The sequence below is a fragment of the Acromyrmex echinatior genome, chromosome 1 (assembly GCF_024713525.1).
Source record: "Acromyrmex echinatior isolate Ae372 chromosome 1, ASM2471352v2, whole genome shotgun sequence".
Lineage (NCBI taxonomy): Eukaryota > Metazoa > Arthropoda > Insecta > Hymenoptera > Formicidae > Acromyrmex > Acromyrmex echinatior.
In genome coordinates this window covers 14,500,646-14,523,538 of record NC_141852.1, presented here as the reverse complement: position 1 = coordinate 14,523,538, position 22,893 = coordinate 14,500,646, and the positions used below count along the sequence as shown (strand labels likewise).

The following is a 22,893-nucleotide window of genomic DNA, read 5'->3' as shown; positions in this document are numbered from 1 at the left end:
GAGGCGAGCGCCTTTCGTTTTATACGAAATAATGCACTCGTTTCCAAAATAGTCGTCTGTAAACTTTGCCAGAATTATTTGCGATTTCAAAAAAAGAAATAAATTTTCTGATTTCTTTAATCGCCTTATACTCATTGCCATCAATTTTTAATCTCGATTTTACTCTTAATTTACTTAATTAATTTACTCTTTCTAATATTCGTCTCTGTGCAAACTGATATTATAATCTGGTAGATTGAGATTATTAGAAAGAATTCTATGCAGAATATAGTACAGAAACTTGCAACAACATTGCTATATTTTCAATATTACTGGGTGTTGCAGTGTCACTGCAAATTGTTGGAATAATTTGATGATAAGGAAAAAATATAAAAGAAATAAAAGACAAAAAGAAAAGTTCTATTGCAATATTTCTGAAAACGTTGCATTATCATTGCTGGAATAATGTAGTACGGAGTAAAAGAAAAAAAATAAGAAAACACATGGTGAAAGAGAAAATTATTATGAAAGAAGAGATAAAAAGAAATTAATATTAAATTGAGATTATAAAATGAATTTTCTAAAGTTAGGAAGAGATAAAGAATAAATTAAATCTATGTTAAAGTTAATTAATATCTATACATTGACAGAAATTAATGGATTGACATTCATAGAATTGAAAAAAAATTAAAAATAAGCTAAACCGAGATTAAAGTTCATCTACATTGATAGAAATTCACATTATTCCGCATTCTGAAATTGTCCCGTTATCGAAAAATGAAGAGAATGACACATTATTCGTTGTTATCCAAAATGTTGAACAATGAACAGTAAAATTGTAGTTTTCTTGTTCATGCGACAACACAAAAGTAAAAATTGATGAAATGTCCGAAAAAAAACCATTAGATTCCGAGTACGACTGGATTGTTCGAATCTGTACGAACGCTTTCAACATATACCTAACGATGATACACTTTATATTTTATGACAACACTTTGAACTTGCAACCCCAAAACTCTGGTAAGTCAGACAGATTAATATAAATAAGAATAAAATCTTTGAAAACATTTGGTAAAAAAAATTTCAGAAATCTCGCTCTTGTCGTACACACTACTCATGGCAGCGTTGGACCTTTTCGCGTATTGTGTTTTCCAATAAATCGATACGAATTGTAGGAGAGAGAAAATAAGGAAAAATCATTTATCATCAACAACGCCATGGTACAGAAGAGAATAGAAATATTTTTGTGTAAAATATATTCAAAACTTATATTTAAAGTCTCCATACAACACAGAAGCATCCAATAACATTGCTGCAACATTTTGCAATATTACTGGAATATTGCTATAATATTGTTAGAATTATCTGTGCTGTATGGATCTCTGCAGAACACAAACTGACAATAATATTACATCATGTAACTTCTCACTCAACAATATAAATTATATCATGTAACATGTTGTACATACCACATAACAATTATATTGTTGACTAAGAAATTATAACATTAATGTAATGTTACTATTAGTTCTTGTTCAGAATCGTCTTCGGATCATAAGCGAAAAAAGAAAAAATCTCAAAGATGCCACCAATAACGCGACATATCGCACGACGCAGAAGAGAAGGGTAAAAATCGTATGGCTTATGTAAAAAATATTCAAAACTTATATTTTAAGTCGTCTTAGTGAAAATTCTCAATGCGGAATTGTACAAGACGTTCTTTATCCGTATTCTAAGTATCATAGGGATAAGTTAGGGAAGGGGCGGGGTTGGGTAAGGTATACGGTATATAATACAGTACTAGTCATCTTTATGTGTTCCAAAAATATTCTAGTTGTCTCTCTCGCTCTCTCGCTCTTCCATGCACTCTCGTCGTCTCATTGAGACATTTTTCTCTCTCGCACGTCCTCTCGCACTCTCCCCCTTTCCAAACACTATCTAACATGTCTATTATTCAGTCAAGCCACATACAAAGCCACACAAATTTGCAAGTCGAGAAAGCAACGGATGCTCGCACGTACCTTCTTGAGCTAATATAGTGATAATCGCACTCCCGCCTCCAACACTATAAAGCGTTGAAGATATTTTATTGTGATGTTACAGCAAAAAAAAGACGATTCAAAGATAATATACAATGGAAGTATTGTGACTTTTTGCTCCTATGAAATCATGCATATATCCGATACCACAGCTTTGCACTCTAATTTGTTCTATGCAATCGTCAATCTGTTTATAAATATCTATGACGAATCACCAATCCATTACAATTATACTATAACAAATCATATTTATGGAAGGCAATAATGCAATTTCGAGAAATGAATATATATCGAATTTTCTTTTCGTTCGCGTACATACATTGTGATAATGACAAATGAAACACAAGGAGGAACAGTACACAAGACATCTTTTTCTCGCTCTGTGATATGGGTGATCAAAAAATATAAGAAAATATAAAGCAAAGGTTTACGGACACTAATAATCCATTCGTCTAATATTATTTATTAAAAAAAAAAAGAGCATTTAATATGCTTATGTTTACGATTAAAACAAAACGTTACAAGTATGTAGCCGAAATAATATTAAATATCTCGACAAAATTACAATAAAAAATCACAGAAGGCTCGTCGAATAAATGAAAATAAAATTTTCATAGACCACCCAATTCACGGAGCGATTGGACGCTGCTCACTTATTTACACAAATACTTATTAAGATATGCATACACTGAACAAATGATGAACGGAGAGCGAATGTGAATTTTCGTTATTAAATCTTGTAAAGATCTTGTACGTGTACAGTAAATACGAACAAAATTTAATTCACATCCAATTAGATTATAAAATTAGTATAGAAAGTTCTAATAAAATTCAACTTTACATTCACTCGTTCGCTCATTACTCATTCGCCAAGTATATCCACATCTTTTGAATACCTTAGAATTTTATAATTTATATACTTATACTGTACACATACAACCAAAACTATCGCTAGCAAATTTGTAATGTATGTACATAATTTGGCGGTTTTGTTTGAAAATATTTAAAAATCCTTACACGACATACACAGTATGACCGCTATAAATCTATATAGCTGCGTTTTACTTCGCCAATAATGGCGTTGTATAAGTGGAAGAAGTTTCCGTCAGCCTTCGCTCGAATGTTCATACGAAACGAAACATAATTACATAAATATCGAGAATCCGCCTATTACCTTTCGCTACTAACTGATCGTTACTATCATCCCCAAGAAAAAAAATTTCAAATCGCCAATAAGATACGTCTTTTCTACCATTGTGCTTCTTCCTTAGACCTTATTTTATCTTCCTTTTTGAGATACAATCGCTGATAGTCTTCCTGATAAGTGACATATTGCGCGTTCGATTTACCAGGCTTTTGTATAGTACCACCGACCGGCGAATTATTAGGGGAGTATTTCATTTCTTGTAACTCTTGCAACTCCTTCAACGATCTCATTACCATCTGGACATCCTTTTCCTGATCCGTTGGTTGTACTGCGTTCGCTAAAGTATCATCTGTAATGAAACCGTCTTTCCGTTTATCAATTAATCCTCGTGGCGAAGAATCATCGTTAATGATCTGACTAAGAAAATTAGTTGCAGCAATTGTTTCCTCATTTTGTCTTTGTTCCTGTTCCTCCTTCGAGAGGGTTGTTTGCTGTGGCATAGGCACTACGTCTTGGTTAATAGGCCCTATTTGTTGCTCAATCATCTTATGATCTTTCTTTCTTTTCTTTTGATCGTGCGACGATTTATGCTTGACTTCCACACATCGCTCTCGTTTCTTCTCTTTTTTTTCAGTCTTCATGACCGTTGCGTCAACATCTTTGTCGTCCGATCTCTTTTCGCATTTAATGTCAGCATTTTCCTGTAAGAACCTATGTTTCAAGGCTTGTGCTGACGAATAGGAAGTATCTTGTCTATATACGGAATGATGTCCTGTTTGGGAAATTTCGTTCGTCTTAGAATGGCTCACAGGTTCCGGACACGGTGTAATAGAAACTCTATCCTTTATCGCTTCAGTTATTTTTGTCGATAATTTATCGTAATCAACACGTGTTATGGACAAAGAGCTGTTTGTTAAATCCATAAAATTAAATTTCTCAACGTGACTCTTAGTTGGCTTTTGAGCCATTAGTTGTGCTGTAGGTACTACAGAAATTTTACCAACTGTAAAATTGTTGACCGCAGCGCTTTCCTGCTGTTGACTCGCATTGTTCTCTGTATGCTTATCTTTATATTTATTACTATGTTGCTTCCTATCGGTATTAACGTCGTTAGACTTCGCTGTAGCTTGACTTGCAAAATTCGTCGAATTTTCGCCAATGATCTGAACTTTGGATACATTCGTATTTGTCCTCTCATTTTCTTGAGACAAAATATTATTTACGTTTGTTGCATCATTCTTTGCAACATTGCAAACTTGAGTATTCGTAGAAGTGGTAACGTTGTTTGCATTGACCATTTCTTTTGATTTCTTCAACTTCTTCTTAATGCTAAAATCATAAAAATTCATTAATATAGAATAGCACATGAATACTTGACATCAAAGGAATGTATAAATATAAGACAGGAAGAAGGCAAGCTGTACACAGTAAGAAACAAAAATATGAAGTAAATTTTCTGTGTGCATTTAATAATAATAACAAAGAGTGTATGCTAACTAAAATAATTGAAGCAATTTTTGCATGTACAAGAAACTAAAAAAGCATTCGAGAAAGACAAATTAACATTAACATTAAACATTTGCGTACAAGTTAATATCATAATTTCATATAATCTTGTTAATATTTATAAATGCATTAAATTGAGTATCACTTTCGTAGAATATGACTTTTTTTCTAGGAATCCGTTAATGTTTCGAGCGAAGAAGTAGAAATCAGTATTAATCCATTACACCTTCCTAAAACATACAATAATCAAACCATGAAGCGATCAATTAACCTTCCTGACGTAGTCATGTGACGTCAACGCGCCAGATTTCTTGACCACGATTTGCAAAGAAACTAGTTAAATCAATCTTCAAGGATCTTGATCCTAATTTTCGAATAACACACACTCCTTTCACTTTGATGAAAATAGGAAAAAACCATAGTAAGGGACTTTCATGCACGAAGCAAAGCACAAATAGCGAAAGTTTCTTATAACGCTTATAGACAGTGTATCAACAATTGAATGTAATATATATTAACAGCATAATATACTACTTACGCGGGTTCAACTGGACTAGCATATTTTAACAAGGTTTGCAATCGTACGTATCCGGGCGGCCACAATGGTAATACATTCGTATCCATGAAAGAAGCAACAAACGATTCCATACTCTCCTTTCTTGATCTGAGAATTTTGAAATAATGTCTCCTGGCGTTTGCAATTTCAAAAACAAGTTTCCTAAAATTGAAATTTACATATATATGTGTGAATACACATTTAGATTATCCATAAATTATATATTTTTGATCAAACAAACTTTGCTTCATCAGTCCATGGAAATCGTTTTCGTGGTATTTTTGGTTTTTCCGTGTTTTTAGACGAACTATCTTCTTCATCGCTGCTCTCTGCATCTGCAGGAGATCCCTCAAAACCCCTGAAATCGATCAGTTAATTATATCCTAGTCAAGATAATATTATGAGATTCATGATATCGCGATGACAAAATGATGATCAGCATTTGTTGTGACAGAATTCCGCGATCTTAATTTCTTTTTTAATAATAATATAATACATAATCAAATAGCCTAGTCATCGAATTGTGTCCCACATCAAATGCAGTTTTTTTTGTTTGACACAAAAGATGATTCTAGTGATGAACTAAACACTGATACTGATGATAAAAAGCCCCGCATCTTCCTCTGCTTTCTCAGTAATGTGATAGATGAAGAATAATGATCACACTAAGTAATAAAATGTCTTTTCTTCTATATGTAAACATAATTGATTGTATGAATGTTGGTAATTTGAGAGAGCAAAAGCATGTAAGCATGACTAGATTAGAGGAAAAAAGATTAAAGGCAGTAGAAAAGAGAAGAAAGATAAAGAGAAAGAGCAGTCGAAGAGGCGAGAATAGAAAGGGGTTCCTCTTACGAGGGGCGCCTTACCAACAGTACCGATATATCTCCCAGTATAATTGAGGACTGAGAAATAAAAAATTACAATAAGTTTATATTCAAGAAATTATAAACTATAGTTTTATATGTACTGGCAAACTGGATTTTTTTAACTCAATTGTATTTAATAGAATTAAAAAATTATAAAACAATTTATTATAAATAGAATTAAAACATAATCTACTATTAGAGAGCAAAAGTGAACTGTCGCAAAAATCAAGAATAAAAATTGCGACATACCAAACCACTAATAATACTATATATATAAATAAAATTACTTACTTTTCATCAGCAACTTTCTGACATTCTTTCATATATTTATCCATAACTGATGGCATAATATTATCGATGAGCGTCTTTAATCTGTAAAGTGTTAACAACTTTACCAAAAAAACTTTCAAAGAACAAAAATATAAAAAAGATATAATTTATGCATAATATTATAAATATCAAAATAAATTTCTTATGTATTGTACAGTTGATACAGCCACTATCTTACTTTTGCATCGGTTCGTTCACTCTGTGTTCTGCATCTTTTAAATAAAGTTTTTTAGCTCTGCTGAGAAGAGTAATTTTACTACAAGGTAAAAACCGTACTAGATGTACATACGTTTGTAATCTTATACTAGGCGAATTCATCATTCGCAGTTTCTTCTCTAAACTGTAATATAAAAGTAACGGATCTTAGAATAATTTTCACAATTTGTATAATTTATAATTTAAGCAATTTATAATACAAACTTACTTAAAGAGCACTTCGTTGACTGCGCTATTGAAAAACTTGCTTTTGCCGCCATCTTTGCTATTTTCCGCCTGAATTTTTAATTTATTCACTATCTCTCTTATATCCTCGGATAGATTCTCAGGCAAAGATGCTTCCTTATTCTCCATTTCCTCGCCATCGGATTCAACATAAAGGCAAACGCGGGATTTCCCTGAATCTGTTGTATCACGACTCGAGTCGTCTTCGATTCCTCTAGCTGCTGCATTAACAACGCTCTCTATCGCATCGTCAATATTACTATCTTTAGCGTCCAATCTCTTTAGATCTATCTTCTTCGCGTCGTATCCATTACTATTTGATGATTTCTTTTCGAACTTTTTGATATCGAACTTTTTCTCATTTATTTTATTTTTCTCTTTATCAAACTTTTTCTTCTCCTCTTGATCTTCCGAAGCTAAAATCACCAGAATTATTCCGTGAATAATGTGTAAATCGAAAATTTTTAATAACTTAATAATGATATAGAAAGTGAGATACATACCTGTACCTCCTTCAGCATCTGTCGTCTCATTCTTTTCCTTCCGTCTCAAAAGATCCAAATCTGGTTGAGAATTTTGTTGTTGTGCATCTTGTGCTTGATGATTTTGCGGCTTTTTCCTCTTTTTGTTATTCTCGTGATTAACTTTCTTCTCGCTATTTTCCTCAATTTTCCGTCTCTGTAAGGCATTACATTATACAGAATAACATATGGACAAAATGTTATATACAAAATAAATAATGGAGTTTACTTAACGCTACAAATGCTTTAAAGTACTACTTTAAAGTACTACTACTACCAATCAGAAAAAAAAATTTTACTAATTGATCAATTAAAAAAATGCTTTAAAGTTTGTAGTATCAAGTGAACTATAGCGAATATCGTATATTTAAAAAACAATTACCTTTCGCGGGTTATCACCAGTGATATCCTCCGTCTCATCATCATCCGAGGAGCTAATGATTCGTTTATCTACTCTTTTAGGATTAGGACTATCTACATCTTCGGTATCCTCCTCGCTACTTTCGCTACTTTCCTCATCATCGCTATTATTATTATTATTATTATTATTATTATTATTGTTATTATTATTATTATGGACTAACGAACGTCTATCGGCTGCTCTGAACTCAAGAGCTCCACAATTAATATAGAATCCTCCGTGCGCCGTGGTCATCTCTTCGGGTACGATCTCATCATACTATTGACAAAATATTTGCATTAAAAATTGATATCTTCTTTGAAGATATTTTCTTACGTATAAAAAAGGACTTAACGTACAGCATCAGTATTGTCGATGAAGGAATCGTTTTCATCATATCCTGCGCCCAAGTCCACGTAATCATCATACTTGTGCCTTTTCTTTCCCATGGTAGAGGTTCCCTAAAACAACGAGAAATAATTAACCGTCTGTCGATTTCATTCCAAAGGTCAGATTTTTTTATCGTCAACATACATATTTTGCCTCGAACCGTCTCGCCATGTCTTTAAGCTTATCCTCGTCATCGTCATCGTCGAACGGATCCAGTCCATTGGTCGTATTTTCATCTCCCCTCTTTTGTTCTTTCCTTCGCTTTTTCTGCAAAAGAAATAGATTAATTTACAATTGTTCGAGTTACGCATCAAAACGTCCTGTTGCACATTCGTGAATCGACCTAGTAATTCACAATCAAATCGCTTTCTATCTCACTTCGCTCTCTGCACCACTTTCACTAATTTATAAAAAATTCAGATCGATCAAAGAGAATAAACCGCGTATCTGTACGTGCACTCATGTATAAGCTCTCGAATCCGGTTTAAAAGTTATTATTATTATTTCTCGCAATATTATTTATTATTTTTTGCAATTTATCAATAAAATCTATTTCAAAAGCATAATTTTTTCACATATAAATAATGATATCATGCAATGGCGTCATGCAAAATTATTTACACGATTTTAAAGATATTTATTAACATCAATAATATTAAATTGCTTGACAATTTTATTACTATTCTAACTTCAATCTATGACTGTTTCAAGACTGACAAATAATCAGCGCACAGTTATTTGAATTAAAAATTCGCAAAGAATAAGATACCTGAGCCGAATAAAGTCCACTTTTAAATTTATTGTATTAAAACTCACTTTACGCCTGCAATATATGTTTAAAAGACGTGTCATAAAAAGTAGATAAAAAAGAATTAAAAAATTGGAATCGATAGCAACACGTTTATTTAACAACAAAAACTTGTGTGTATGAGTCATTTTTATACAATCCGCTGCAAAATTTAGTAGTATACAATGTTTCATTTATTATAATTTATTATAATATTATTCAATTTTCTATCTACGAAAAATAACAAATAAATCAATTTTTTAAATGAGTATAAATATTTTTTTTAAACAATGTACTTATTAAATAAAGCCCAATTATGCGATTATTATTGTAGCTATTATTATTTGTTTGTTATGTATAGAATTTACGCCAAAGAATAACGATTTTCAGCTATCTTTTAAGAAGCTAAAATTGCATTTAAATTGTTAAAAATTTCTAAAGATTGAAGAGTTAAATCACAAACAAAATTAAAGATAATTGTAATGTTTGAGAGTAGAGTAAGTCCTAAGGAATTTCCTGTCTATGATTAATAATCATTTTAAAACTGATTTAGAAAGATAATGTTTACTTTTTTATCATTTTTAATTTACTTTTTTGATTTGGGCCTTTTTATATTCATATGCATGTAATAAGATTCAATATCAGAGTTTAACGTTTTCGTTCATTTACAAATATTCTATAAATAATATATTTTATTTTTGGGAGTGAATAAAATGATTTAATTCTCACTTAGTTTATTTCAATATCCCCATAAATAGATTTAAAAAAAAAATAAAATAAATTAGGCCTTATTCGGCTCAGGTACCTTATTATTAGATACGAAGATTCGCTTTGACTAAATATGTAATTTTTCATCCATTTCTGTGATAATAATAATAATTACATTATTATAAATGTATCGTTGAAAATAAGATATCTTTTATGATCAATGTTAATCAAATGTTATATCATCAGTATCTAAAGTAAAATCTCTTGCAAAGAGCACTATTTTTTCATACATAGAATATGTAACGGAATAACTTTTATTGCGTCACGCAAAATGTATTTATGCTATTTCTCCTGAGAAGATAATTAAGAAATTACGAAAGTCTATTTGATGATTCAACCATGAGTCACCGTATCTCTACATATAGCGAATACTATGAATTAATTGAAGACTTTTGAGACGGTTTTTTTTTTCGAAATAGAAGAATCAATAAAAAATCCGTAGTAGTTTAATATTAGTATATTCATATTAGTATTCATCAAAAACAATTCTGTCGTTTTTGTTCCAAAATAAGATTATTGGATGGTATTCAATCTCTATTTTAAAACCGTTTCAAGTAATGTCTTAAGTATTGCTAATAACAGTCCTCTGATTGGCTTATGACATCTTAATTAGGCTTTCTACAATAAGCGAAGTCTCAGGGTGATATTTCATTTATCCGTTTTTATCGTACGACAAAGGCTACAGAACAGAAAAGTTCTTGAATCTCTCTATATTACAGTCAATTAACAGACTCGATAAATTTGTCTCATAAAAACGCATAAATGTACTCTCACTTTTAAGCCGTAAGAAATTGTCCAATCGCAATCGAATGTGAGAAGAATAATCGACTGTAATAATGTAATGGTTAATTTCTTATGGCTTAAGGCTTAAAGCTTAGATAATTGACTTATTGTAGATAGCTTATTAGACTGTATTTAAAGATAGTCTCAATATAAGAATGGACTATGCATACCGACCATTGTCACGTTCTCAGGAATGAGGATTACAAAAACTGAAGAGAGAAACAAAAGTCTAATTTCCACTCATAATTGTAAAAGCAAAAATGATGTGTGCGATTCTGAAAAGGATGAACAAACTGGAAAGGATGCTGACGGTGTCCAAGGATATCAGGAGCGCATAAAGCAGTCAGAGCATCGTCCTTGTGATTTCGCGCTCTTTCCCACGTCATGAACCACCTCCTACGGTCTCCTATTCCCCTGTTGAAGGGACGCCAAATCGAGCAATTGATCCTGTCTGCGACGTGGCTATTGACGATCAAGAATCAGTTGGTTTCTTTCTTTTCTGCACAAACGCGTCTTGATCGAATTGGCCGTGTTAATCGTTCAATTAGTTACTCAATTAATCAGTCAGATATAATCGCGAATCTGCACGGTATCGCTTTTTCTCACACCACTTCACTGCTCGCGGTTATTATCGGAATTTAAAAAAAAAATATGGGGCTAACCCAGTAACGCGATTTTATCGCTTGATGAATTAAAAAATTCAGATAAAATTGAATAGAAGAGAAGAACGCGAGCACGATGAAAATAATACGAGAGAAAAAGAGAGTAGCTTGTTTATCATCTGTCTTATAATCAGATTGTGACATCTGAAACGAAAAAATACGTAATAAAAATTCTTGTAACATATATTAATATAAAAATATGTTTTAATAAAACAACAATCGATAAAACTGACTTGTACCGACTTGTGAAATATATCAAAAATTCTCTTTTTATTTCTTTAATTAATATATAAAGCGTATATCTGGAAATTATATAAAATATATACAAGTATAACTAAAAACGGAATAAACTATGTTCATAGCTACTACAAATTATTAAATAAATATGTAGAAATAAATATTATTTAATTTCTCCTCAAAACAAGAAAATAATTGTCGATATATTTTATCAATTGCAAATATTGTTTCATCGTAGAAATTTCTATTCAAATGTAACTGCAAGTATTTTTTTTTGTTTCTGATGTTATAATATGTGGTATAGGTGAACACGAGCATTAAAAAATGAAACGAGCTTACTGAATGTAGCTGCGTATTAAACAAGAAGAGAATAACATTCGATTTTCACGAACGCCAATTCTCATTTAATTGCAACAATTCTATATATCTTACGGTCGATCGATTGCGAATTTTCAAAATGCGCGCTGCCGCCACTTCGAAATTTGATTCGCCGGCGAATTCGTGCCACGTTTTCGAAAACACGTGCGCGACCAAAACAAAGCTGCAAATTGTAAGCAACGTGACCGTCGTTGAAAATAAATAAAGCGGCGTTGCTCGAAAGAGCTGGAACAATCCAGACATTCTGAATAAAAAGAGCGAGTGCAAATGTTTCAGAGACGATTTATCGCCCTTCCGTCCCGCCAAACTCGTTATTTCGCGAGACACAAACGCGATTGAAAGCACAACAACGGATAGCGTAATTCACGTACGAATTTCATGCGTTCACTTGAAAATAAAATATTTTATGTAACGGATATTTTATGTAACCGTGGTATATATGTTCGAGATCGTCCAATAACATCCATAAATTATTTATTTATGAAAAAAGAGAGAATAGAACGAAGAATAGTGATAACATCAAAGGGTTTTAAAAATAATTATTAAAAATGTATTACAGGTATTTTTTAACAAAAAATATGAAAAAATTGGAATTTTTTCTGTATTATATTTGAAAGTGATACAAAAAAAAAGCAATAATTTAGCAATAATTTAGAATCTGGATAAAAAAAACGTGTCTTTAAAAAGCAATTAAAATAAAATAAGAAAATTTTTATTAAAACTATAAATATATGAATTATTAAATATAAATTATTGTGATCTTCTCTTAAATTCTGTTTCAAATGTATACAACATTCATTTTTATACAAAAAAATATAAAATTCCAATCATTTTTTTGTGCAGAGGCTATATATCTGATACACTTTTAATAAATAATGGCAGCTAAATAAATTGATTCCAAATATGTTTTAATTCGAAGAAATGTAATTGTTAAATTCAAAAATATAATTGTTAAATAATAGCAAATTACCACGCACAGTTGTTAACTCTCAATTACCCATTATTTGAGTATTAATTTATTGTTAAATAAATTAAATTATTACTTTATTCTAAAGAAATTAGATATATTATTAAAAATTAAATTAATCGATTAAAAGCCCTGCCGTTCATAAGATATCTATTTTGAGCGTTTGATTTCAAACAAATTTCACTTTTCGATTAATCACGATTAATTTTAATGTAATTTTTACGCGATTTGTTCTTAGGGATGGTCTCGAATCGCGTTCTGTCATCAGGATCGTATTTACTATGCGTTTTTCGCCGAAAAGGATTCGAAGTAGATTGTTCGCCAATTATCGAAGTAATAGATACATCAAATTAGATCGGGTGCTTATTTATTTATTTTATTATCCACTTGTATCGCGCGGTAGAGGTGAGGGAGAGAGGATGGAATCGCGAGCGCGTGACACGCGTTTCGAGCGGCGTATTCGATACGTGTCGGCGGTCACGAGTCTCCTCCGGTGCATCGATCTACAATTCAGAAAGGAGAGTCCCGCAGCACGCTCTCTCGCGCGCGCGTGAAATAAGAGACCTCCGTGCGCGACCACACGTTCACGCACGATGTGTCGCTTTTCTCTCTTTCTCTCTCTCTCTCTCTCTCCCCCCTCTCCCTCCCCCCTCTCTCTCTTCTTCTCGATCTCTCCATATTTTCTCTCCCGCTTCCTCTTCCCAATCGCATTTTCCGCGTATCCTTCTCCCACATACAGCAAGACTCGCCGGACGAAATGTACATGGTTTGCGAAATAGACCGACGTAGACGCTGCACACACGAATAAGGCACACCGCCGTCGCATACGTGTGTGTCTCTTTCCTTTCTTCACGAAGGAGAACGGAGAAAAAGATAGATAGATATAGAAAGAGAGAGAGAAGGCAAGACAGAGAAACGAAATGCCGGACGGTCGCGCAATGGCAACTCTCTATAGACGTTTTATGAGCAGAAGGGACAAGGGACGCGCACGAAGGACGCCACGTTTCTCCGGAATGATAGAAAACTGCGTTCGCCTTGAAGATGCAAATCTGACTTGATTGACTGACAGCGTATGGCTGAATGTTGGACGGCGATGACGTTGACACGCGCGGATCCGGCCCGGCGGAGGATAGTGAATCGATCAAGAAACTGTTCTCGCCCCGTCTCGTTTCCGCCACCGCCGTCTGTCATCTACCATTCCTCGTCTTGTATGCACGCGACTGGATAAATTCCGGCGTACACGGCGGCGACGCAAGCCGCGTGACAATCGCGCGGCAGCCACCTCGACGAGGATCCCTCGCGCCTTTTCAGCGTCCACGTCTCATCGATAGATAGCCACACGCGTTCCATCATGTGTGTGTGTGTGTGTGTGTGTGTGTCTCTCTCTTTTTTTATTTCTCCTTCCCCCTCTTGTACTCACACGCTCACATTCTCTCTTTCTTTCTCTCTCTCTCTCTCTCTCTCTCTCTTGCTCTCTTTCATTTCTCCGTATGTTTTATGCGTGTATGACACAAGGCTTGACATAAGGTCTTTTGTTTTCCCCTCCCTGTGGGAGTGATGGGTGCGGATAAATCGCTTGATAGCTTACCTCTGCCGACTTGAGGAGTTGGGCATAGTTGAATTCCGGGCATGTCTTCTCGTTGGACTCGGGAAGGGTGAGCGTGAAACGGAAGGAGGGCGCGAGCTGCTTGCCCATGTTCCCCTTTTTCTCCTTCTTCGTCGCGTGGCCCAGGGGCTCCGGGAACTCCAGGGTTTGCAGGGGCACCCGTTTCGCCTCTGACATTCCTTTTACATTTGCACGAAACCTAACGCGGATCACGGAAACACTGCGGACCCTGCGACCGCGGCAACATGATACACCTTCCTCTTGCTCTCTCTCGCTCCTCGATTAAACACCGCGCGGACGCCGCCGCTCACACGTCGCCATCTTCGGCACGACTGTTTTTAGAGTGCGCCACAGACGCGCCGCCGTCACGCCGCCGCGCATGCGCTCGAATGCCTCGCCATTCCGCCGCGTTTTCAACGGCACAACATTATCAAATTGCGAATTCGATTGAATGCGTTGAGCAACGACCGCTTGTCGCGCGGAAACTGGTCTAGTTTCCACTGAGGGTTTAATTCGGATCAGAATGTGAGAACCAACCAATTACAGTCATTTTCAAGGGAGCATTCCCCTGTCGTTCGACTGTAACAGAGGAATGCTCGACTGTAGTTGGTTGGTTCTGACATTTTGATCCGGATTAAACCCTCGATGGAAACTAGACCTAACTGCGTTCAGCGGATTCAACAGTTAAGTGAGCGCTCGCTGTTATTGATGTATTCTTTCAAATCTAAAATGCTGATTGGATGATCTAAAAGATCATATCTATCAACTGGTGAATAGTCATTAAAGCAACCAATCAGAGCTATTTCGCACTTTTCCATCACGCAAGTTTTGTTGCTATGTTTACATGGTGCGTCAAAGATGCTTTCAGAATGAATAATTATAATTATTATGTAATTTAAACACTACTAACTTTGTGTTAATAATTTGTTTATTAAAATAAAATATAATTTATCAAATTGTAAAAACAATTATTACTATTGTAATATTTAATATTTTACAATCTCTTAACAATTTTTTGAACTGTTTTAACGCATTTACTATCATTTTTCAGGATTGTATGAACAGAGCACGCTAAAATCGCATGTAATGCATCATTGTTTTTTTATTTTAATGTCTGTAATTACACACTTAGATTTTGTCATTTTGTTTCATTTGTCTCAACATTATTCCATCATATCAATCAGCATCAAATTATTTTAAATACGACGGTTTATTATAAGAATATGATTTAGGCTGTGATCAAAGTCTCGCTACAAATGTTTTGGAGCATTTGATGGACCAATTAGAAAAAAGAATTTTACAAACTGATCGGTTAGCTTCAAAGCGTTTGCAGCATCGCGTTGGCCGTACCCTTAGATGACTTTATGGTTTCGGTACGGTCAGTTCACAATGACACACTCTATTCCGCAACATCATCGATGAGATACTATTAAAGATCGACATCCTTAGTTTGCGTCTTTGAGAATATTGAAGTGATTAAGAGTTAAAAACTGATAATATTGTATTAATTTTATAATTTATTTAGTTTAGTAGATGTATTTATGCATTTAGAACGCAATAATACTCGATTTTTCTTTAAAATTGTGATTTTAATGTTATCATCAAAGTTTGATTATCAACAGAAATGATAACTGCAGAAAAAAATTGTTGTAATTTTTCTGCAATATATAAGATATTATAACTTTTCAAGTATGTATATTTATTTATGGAACATTTATATAATAAAAAGTTATGAATTTAATAATGCGTAAGCCAAATATTTATATTAATAATAGTTTATATCAATTGTCGATAATATCAGCGTTTTTCAATTACCTCCGGGCCCTTTTTATACCGCCGAAAATTTGTCTAGGGTTGACGATCTTTAATAGAATCTCGTCATGGCAACATCAAATGCGGAATAGTACTGATTGGTTGCTTCAATGACGCATTCTCTATTCCGTACCGTGTGATTTCACCTTTATTTGGTTTCGAATCTCTCAAATTCAAAAACGAATCGAATCAAATCACAGTGGATTCTTCTGTGACAAAAGGTCAACATTTTGAATAATATCTACTAAGCAAATGAATAAATACAATGTGAATAAGTAATGAAAAATGAAAACTACATTTGTCTTTTTTTGCTATTTTCTTCAAAACGAAGTAAAAACGAATATATCTACAGGATTTTTTTTCTTAGTTTATCAATTCCTACACGCTCCCAAAGTTTTGACATTTAAATTCCAAACACTCTGTACAATTTAATTTAAACAATATAGTTTATTATATATTTAAAAAAAAATTATATTTTAATAATTTATGATTTTAGTCAAATTTTAAATTATTTATTCAATGGTAATTGATGAGTTGATATCGATCACATATTTATTTTATTTTTTACATTATATTCAGGAAATGTTTTTTATAAATAAATTGTTATAATTATATAATCTCAAAAAGAAGAAACAAATTTTAAATAAAAGAACCTAAATTCGTTGTACCATTCACAGATGAATTTTTGAAGACGGGGATACAAAAGTTATAAGGATTTTGTATTAAATCTTTATTACAATGATTAGTACAGTTCTTGCTTAAGCAGCACTCTTGAATACATTTTACATAATGCATTGTCAATATTTAAATGCTATGGCAGTTAAGTTTTAGTTGTTACTTAAAAAGTACCTAAATAATGTTCCTAAATCACGGTTTAAGTTATAAAATATCTCACATGTTAGATACATTAATTTTTATAATATATGTATATATATATATAAATATTTCACATTATATGAAAATATTCTATATCATGTATAGATGTAACATGTGAAATCTATAAGATATCTCACATTCCAGTGCCTGTAATAGTAAAAAAGTATCAGTCTTCCAAAATATTATATTTATATTATGACTGCATGTATTTATGATTTCGAAAATAAAATATGCAGAAGTCGGAAATCTAAATACATACAATTATCAGCTTCAAAACCTGCTCTAAAATTATTACATACTGATTAAAAATTATATGGGATTTTAAAAATCTTATAAATATTTGAATTATACAAATTTTGATGTTTAGCTAGGCGTCATTTTTAATTGCTAGCTACGTCATTTTTCTTTGCTATTTTAATTGCTGAAAATTGCTGACCTAAAAGTTTCATTACGTCAGCGTGTTTCATATTGCTTTTTTCCTTTTTCACTGAGTTATAATTCTGCTTTACATAAAGCGCAAAACCAGTGGGTTCTCTCTTCGGTGTCTGCACTTGTATGGTACCAGATTTCGTTATTTTATTAATTAATAATTCAAATTTTCCGTAACAATAGCCACATCGCTTTTTCTCGATATCCAAGGACTTTGAATGCCTTCCAACACTGCAACAAAGATATAACTTTCAGAAGTATAACAAAGAATAAAATCAATTTTCATACAATCAATCCAATACCTGTATCCGCAACTTGTGCATTTGTACGTGTATTTAGTTTTAATTTCGTAATTATGACATCGGCGAATTGGTGGCAATTCAGGAAACATCTTTATTGCTTTATTAGCCCTATAATATAAAATAAATGATATAAAATTCTGCAAAATGATTACTATAAATGCGCGTTCACAAATAGTTCTAGAATTTTATAGTAAAAGAAAAATTTACACACACACACATATATATATAACAGGTTGTCTGATAATACTGCATCATAACCTACCATCTTGTCCAAAATACTCCATGACCATCTGAGACATTATCTATTATCCAGCAAGCAGCATGACACATTTCATGGATCAAAGTATCTCTTAGTCTATCTGGCGTGTCTAAAATCTAGAACAATAATTTCTTTCAATATGACTGATTGTATTTGTATATACATATGAGAACAAGAAAAAGAAACAAAATAGAGATTACCTTTGTTGCTAATACAATCCTTGAAGATTTAATAATAGTACCACTAATACCTTTAATAGACTTTTGATTATAACAATATCCAGCAGTTCCTCTCATACGAACGTTCCATTCAATCGACATATCTTGAGGTAACTTATTATCAAATACTTTCTCATTATATAATTGATACAATTTTTTACATAATTCTTCTTTATTATTTTTGTAATCCAGTCTATATTTTTTTGCATTCGTATGAGCTTCATACATTGGAATCGTATTTGATAAAGATGCTAGAAAGGTTTTATATCCTGATACAGGCTTAGTCACAGTTGATTCAAATGTAGGTGTTACTTTAGATGGCATTTGTCTTTTGGCAACTTCTAAAAATTATATATTATAAAATTATTGTATACAGGCTTTGTTACCAATAATATTTTATTTTAAGGTTCCTAAGTAATCACCACCATATTAAATCGACGTCAGAAGCAAAAATTGATATGCTAATTTTTGTTATATGCCGTTTGTAAATAAAGACAATTTGGGTAAAACAAAATGATGACGTTTTATCACTTTTTACGATTATTTATTGACTGTCAGTGGCGACAAGGATAGTTTTCATCTATTTTTACAATTGTTTTCTTTTTAAAGCGATTTTATCATTTCATTTTATTCAAATTATCTTTATTTATAAATGACACGTAATAAAAATTAAGTATCATTTCTCGCTTCTGACGTCACGATTCAATATGGTGACTATTCAGGAGCCTTAAGGGGGCATATACACTTAGAGGTGAAAACATCGATTCTTTTTACATATTTTTAAAGTATAATGTCTTAAGAACGTTTTTGTAAAGTTATAATTCGACATAAATAGAGAAAAATTCAAAAAATTACGGAATTAAATGAAATTATAGACGAATAAGTTTGAATGCGTTGAAAACGACAGCTAAGCGTGCCTACGACAGGATGATTCAAGTTCGCGCAGGTCAAAGAAAGTCTTCTCTATTCATTGTATTTATCAATAGCAAGCCTCAGAGCTGCATATAAAATACGGACGGTTAATTGTGTAATAGTCTTATCTGGACGAGCAATTGAAAAGTTTGAAACGTTAGCAACGAAAAGTATAAATCGAATGTATTGTAAAACTTTAAACATGTTTTTCTTAAAAATTTTCAAAACACATGATCACTATATTTTAAAGACGGCTCGACCGATCGATTTGCAATTTTGCACACTTTTTCTATATACTGAACATTAGTTTTTGAAGTAGGATTTTTTCCTACGATGCTTAGTTTTTTTTTCGTAGTCAAAAATGAGAGCACTTTTTTATCGTTAATTTGACCAGCTGTCATTTTATTCAAACACAATATTTTAAAAAACGTCAAACACAAGATCTATGTTTCATTTTTATAAAACTTATTTCATTTTGTTTTCAGACGAGTGTGAGCAATGATCATTGCAAATCCCATTTTATAAAACATGATATATGAAAATTTGAATAGCAACTCCATTTTATATTATTTTAAAATAATAATTTTAATGATAAATAAAGAAAAGTGTCACCTTTACAATGGAACAAACTCAATTTCTCTATTTCTGTTTTTTTTTACAAAAAAATTCGCAAAATTAGACTTCATTTTGAATCCGTGTAGGTATATATGTCCTCTTAAGATTAATTTTCATTTCCAATTTAAATAAATTTTATCGTGCATTCCGTACCTTTATCACGTACGTGTTTCGGTGGTACATAATCTCCAGGATCAAATTCGCTCGTGCTAGAACTTTCATCATCGCTAAATGACAATTTTCTCTGCAAATTTTTTATTCTTCTGGATTTGTCATCTTCATCTTCAGTATCCGTATCACATATAGTCTGAAGCCTATATCCAAAAGATTATATTTAATTAAGTTCAATATCTCTATTACAATAAATAATAAATATAATACCGTTTAATTGATGCTGGCATGGATTTGGTTGTACTACTTGTAAAAGTAGGATTTATAGGATTCGTTACTGCACTGTGATATATACTTTCACTATCATTACTTGATAATGATTCATCATTGATAAAATCATCCATTTCTTTTTGTTTTCGTTGAATATTCCTTCTTCGATTTGATTTAATGTTATTTTCATCTAAAACAAACAATTTTTTTTTTAAATTATCAAAATAGGTTTCAAAATGAAATAAAATATAATTTCTTACTCAAATCAGATTCATCCGAATCCGAAATTATTGTACGATACTGATTCCTTGATACAGGTTTCCTGTAATAAAACATATATAATTTATTAGATATACGAAGATAATTCGATAAGTCAGTTTTAACTTCTTTTTTTTACTTATTTTTTAACATAGTCTTCTTTTAAAACATCACTAACTTATCATATCATGTATTCATATTAAACAATATAACAGAAATGTATATATTTACCGTTCCGACTGGATAATTCTATTTATTGGTTGATCAGATGATTTTCGTGATTTAGTTGTTGAAAGTATATTAGCTTTATCTCTCCACGATGTACCATATAATTTATCTAAAATATTAGCACAGTCTATTACAGTCTTACTTTCACATGTATTTACCGAGGAAGCTTTCTTCTCAGTTTGCGCTTTTGATAAAAGCCTTGGTTTATTATTTGGTGTGTAAAATTTAGAATTATTCTTAGATTTTTTAAAATATTGATCCATTGTAGTTTGTCCCTTCAAGAATGAATGGACCACTTTGTCAGAATTTACAATTGTCTTTTGCTTCCCGTCAGTTTTCGTTTTGTTAATTTTTCCTCTGTTGTTTGGAGTTTCATAGTTCTGCTCCAATCTTTCTAGACTGCTGTTTCCAGAATTACTATTTCTAGTACTTGGGGGTACGGTATTGAAAGAACAATCGCTCTGATTGTGAGAATCAGAAAAATTTGTCGAAAGCCATTCCTTGATTTGTTTCTGTCTCCTTTCAGACAGAGGTTTAAAGGAATCCATTATCTTTGATATGTCGATGTGTGACTTGGATGGTACAGGTAAATCTGTTTGTAAAATATCATTCTTCAAACTGCTATCAATAACGTCAGAATTATCGCTAGGACGCTGTACTTTTCTATTATAACTAGGTGATATAGCTGGATGCAATGCATCTTCATCTATATCTGTACTTTCATCAATTATTACATTATTTTTTTTGTTCTCCCTGGGAGAATCATACACGACTTGCGTGCACTTTATATTCTTTAAAATTTTATATGTGTCTTTTTTTGTAAGTTTGACTTTTCCTGTACTATTTTGCTTTGGCATATAAATTGGATGTTTACAAAGAACATTAGGACTGCCATTATATACATTATAGCTCAATTTAGTTATTTTATTTGTCCCTTTAGTGTTATATTTTTCTCTTAATTTCGAATTTATTTCTTGTTGTGTACTTAATGTAGGACTTCTGTAATCAACGTGTCCCTTAGATTTAAAGAATTTTTTAGATTTATTTACTTGATCTCTATCATCGCTCACACCACTGCTGACAGTTTTGTCATTAGTTAAAGCATCAGAAGTTAGTAAAGCATTAAATAATTTATCAGCAGTTGAGATATCGTTGGAAATTAATGATGACTCAGTAAGCGCCTTATTAACTTCTGTAATAATTTTACTTGCAGACTTTTCCTTTGAAAATTTATCATCAGCTCTGGCACAATTCCATAATGAATCAGATTCCTTTTCTTGTTCGTTCTCGGAAGAAATATCCAAGAAATATAATTTTTGGTGTTCCTTACTTTTAACATTAGAATTAGATTCCCATTTTGATTTATAAGAACGTTCAGGAGACAAACTATAACTGGAGTCGCTGATCACAATAACATCATCATTGTCTTTCGTTTTGTTTGCAGCAAAACGTTGCAGAGAAGAGTCTTCAGTACTTCCAGTAGAATCTTCAGAAAGACGTAACTTAAAGTTTTGCGAACCACACACCGAGTTCTCCGGATACCAATTAGACATCATTTTCAATATTCTCTATTATTTTTTCATTTCACTGTAAATTAATGTCACTTTTTTTTACAAAGGCCACTTCGGAGTTTTCCACGGCTACGGTCTTCAATAAAAAAAAATGATTAAAAACAGCGCAGAGAGAGAAGGAACAATATCAACATATAGTTATCCACAATACGTGTAAGATTTAAAAATTAAAGAAAAAGTCGATGGAGTTTATTTACGTTACACTTTCACTTATATTATGTCGTTTGTACACGTTGTACAGCGTTCCGTTAAAATTCTCCGTCGATTTCTGTCATAAAAGCGATACTATTGTTACACAGAGATCATAATCACGTTCGTCCACGTGTACGTCTTTAAATAAACAGGATTAACTTTCAAAATCTGCCAACAGTCCGTTAAATTAGTGCTGCCAACAAAACGGGCACCAACGTCCATTTTTGAGCTCCGAGAACTACGTACCACGTCCTTTTTCTGACACTGTCGATAAAATCGTATCTATATCCTGCATAGAATAGAAGTGTGCCGACTATCCATATGGAGGATCTGTAAAAGTTTAAGTATTTTTTCAAAAATAAAAATATAGAATATTTAAAAATTTATGTGTGTGTGTATATATATATATATATACATATACATAAATTTTTAAATATTCTATATACACATATATATATATATATATATATATAT

The 22,893-nt window shown here is 32.3% G+C and overlaps 2 protein-coding genes and 2 long non-coding RNA genes across 6 annotated transcripts; 2 read left to right on the top strand and 2 right to left on the bottom strand.

Moving 5' to 3' along the window:
- Positions 1–1,621: 1,621 nt before the first annotated feature.
- yem (yemanuclein) lies at positions 1,622–14,724 on the bottom strand. Of its 2 annotated transcripts, XM_011057590.2 has the most exons (12): positions 14,349–14,724; positions 8,323–8,445; positions 8,148–8,249; positions 7,771–8,067; positions 7,371–7,545; positions 6,851–7,283; positions 6,605–6,766; positions 6,388–6,468; positions 6,097–6,132; positions 5,469–5,585; positions 5,210–5,389; positions 1,622–4,494 (listed from the first exon to the last, which is right to left on the bottom strand). In XM_011057590.2, the coding sequence occupies exons 1-12, from the start codon at positions 14,541–14,543 to the stop codon at positions 3,267–3,269; spliced, it is 3,129 nt and encodes a 1,042-aa protein (XP_011055892.2). In that variant the 5' UTR covers positions 14,544–14,724; the 3' UTR covers positions 1,622–3,266. The 2 variants fall into 2 exon arrangements, with proteins under 2 accessions (XP_011055892.2, XP_011055893.2); XM_011057591.2 differs by lacking the exon at positions 6,097–6,132.
- A 2,169-nt stretch (positions 14,725–16,893) lies between these two features.
- Positions 16,894–22,242, bottom strand: LOC105146936 (uncharacterized). 2 transcript variants are annotated; one of them, XM_087406372.1, is made up of 9 exons: positions 20,660–22,242; positions 20,431–20,492; positions 20,171–20,360; positions 19,943–20,103; positions 18,245–18,603; positions 18,048–18,160; positions 17,786–17,893; positions 17,491–17,714; positions 16,894–17,201 (listed from the first exon to the last, which is right to left on the bottom strand). In XM_087406372.1, exons 1-9 carry the CDS (start codon positions 22,210–22,212, stop codon positions 17,188–17,190), a joined length of 2,784 nt encoding a protein of 927 aa, XP_087262498.1. In that variant the 5' UTR covers positions 22,213–22,242; the 3' UTR covers positions 16,894–17,187. The 2 variants fall into 2 exon arrangements, with proteins under 2 accessions (XP_087262498.1, XP_011055890.2); XM_011057588.2 differs by having other exon boundaries at positions 16,894–17,714.
- Positions 18,232–22,586, top strand: LOC147910992 (uncharacterized). Its single transcript, XR_015545143.1, has 2 exons — positions 18,232–18,372; positions 22,101–22,586. It is a non-coding gene; the product is annotated as an uncharacterized LOC147910992 (long non-coding RNA).
- LOC147910993 (uncharacterized) lies at positions 19,044–19,794 on the top strand. Its single transcript, XR_015545146.1, has 2 exons — positions 19,044–19,357; positions 19,660–19,794. It is a non-coding gene; the product is annotated as an uncharacterized LOC147910993 (long non-coding RNA).
- Positions 22,587–22,893: the final 307 nt, after the last annotated feature.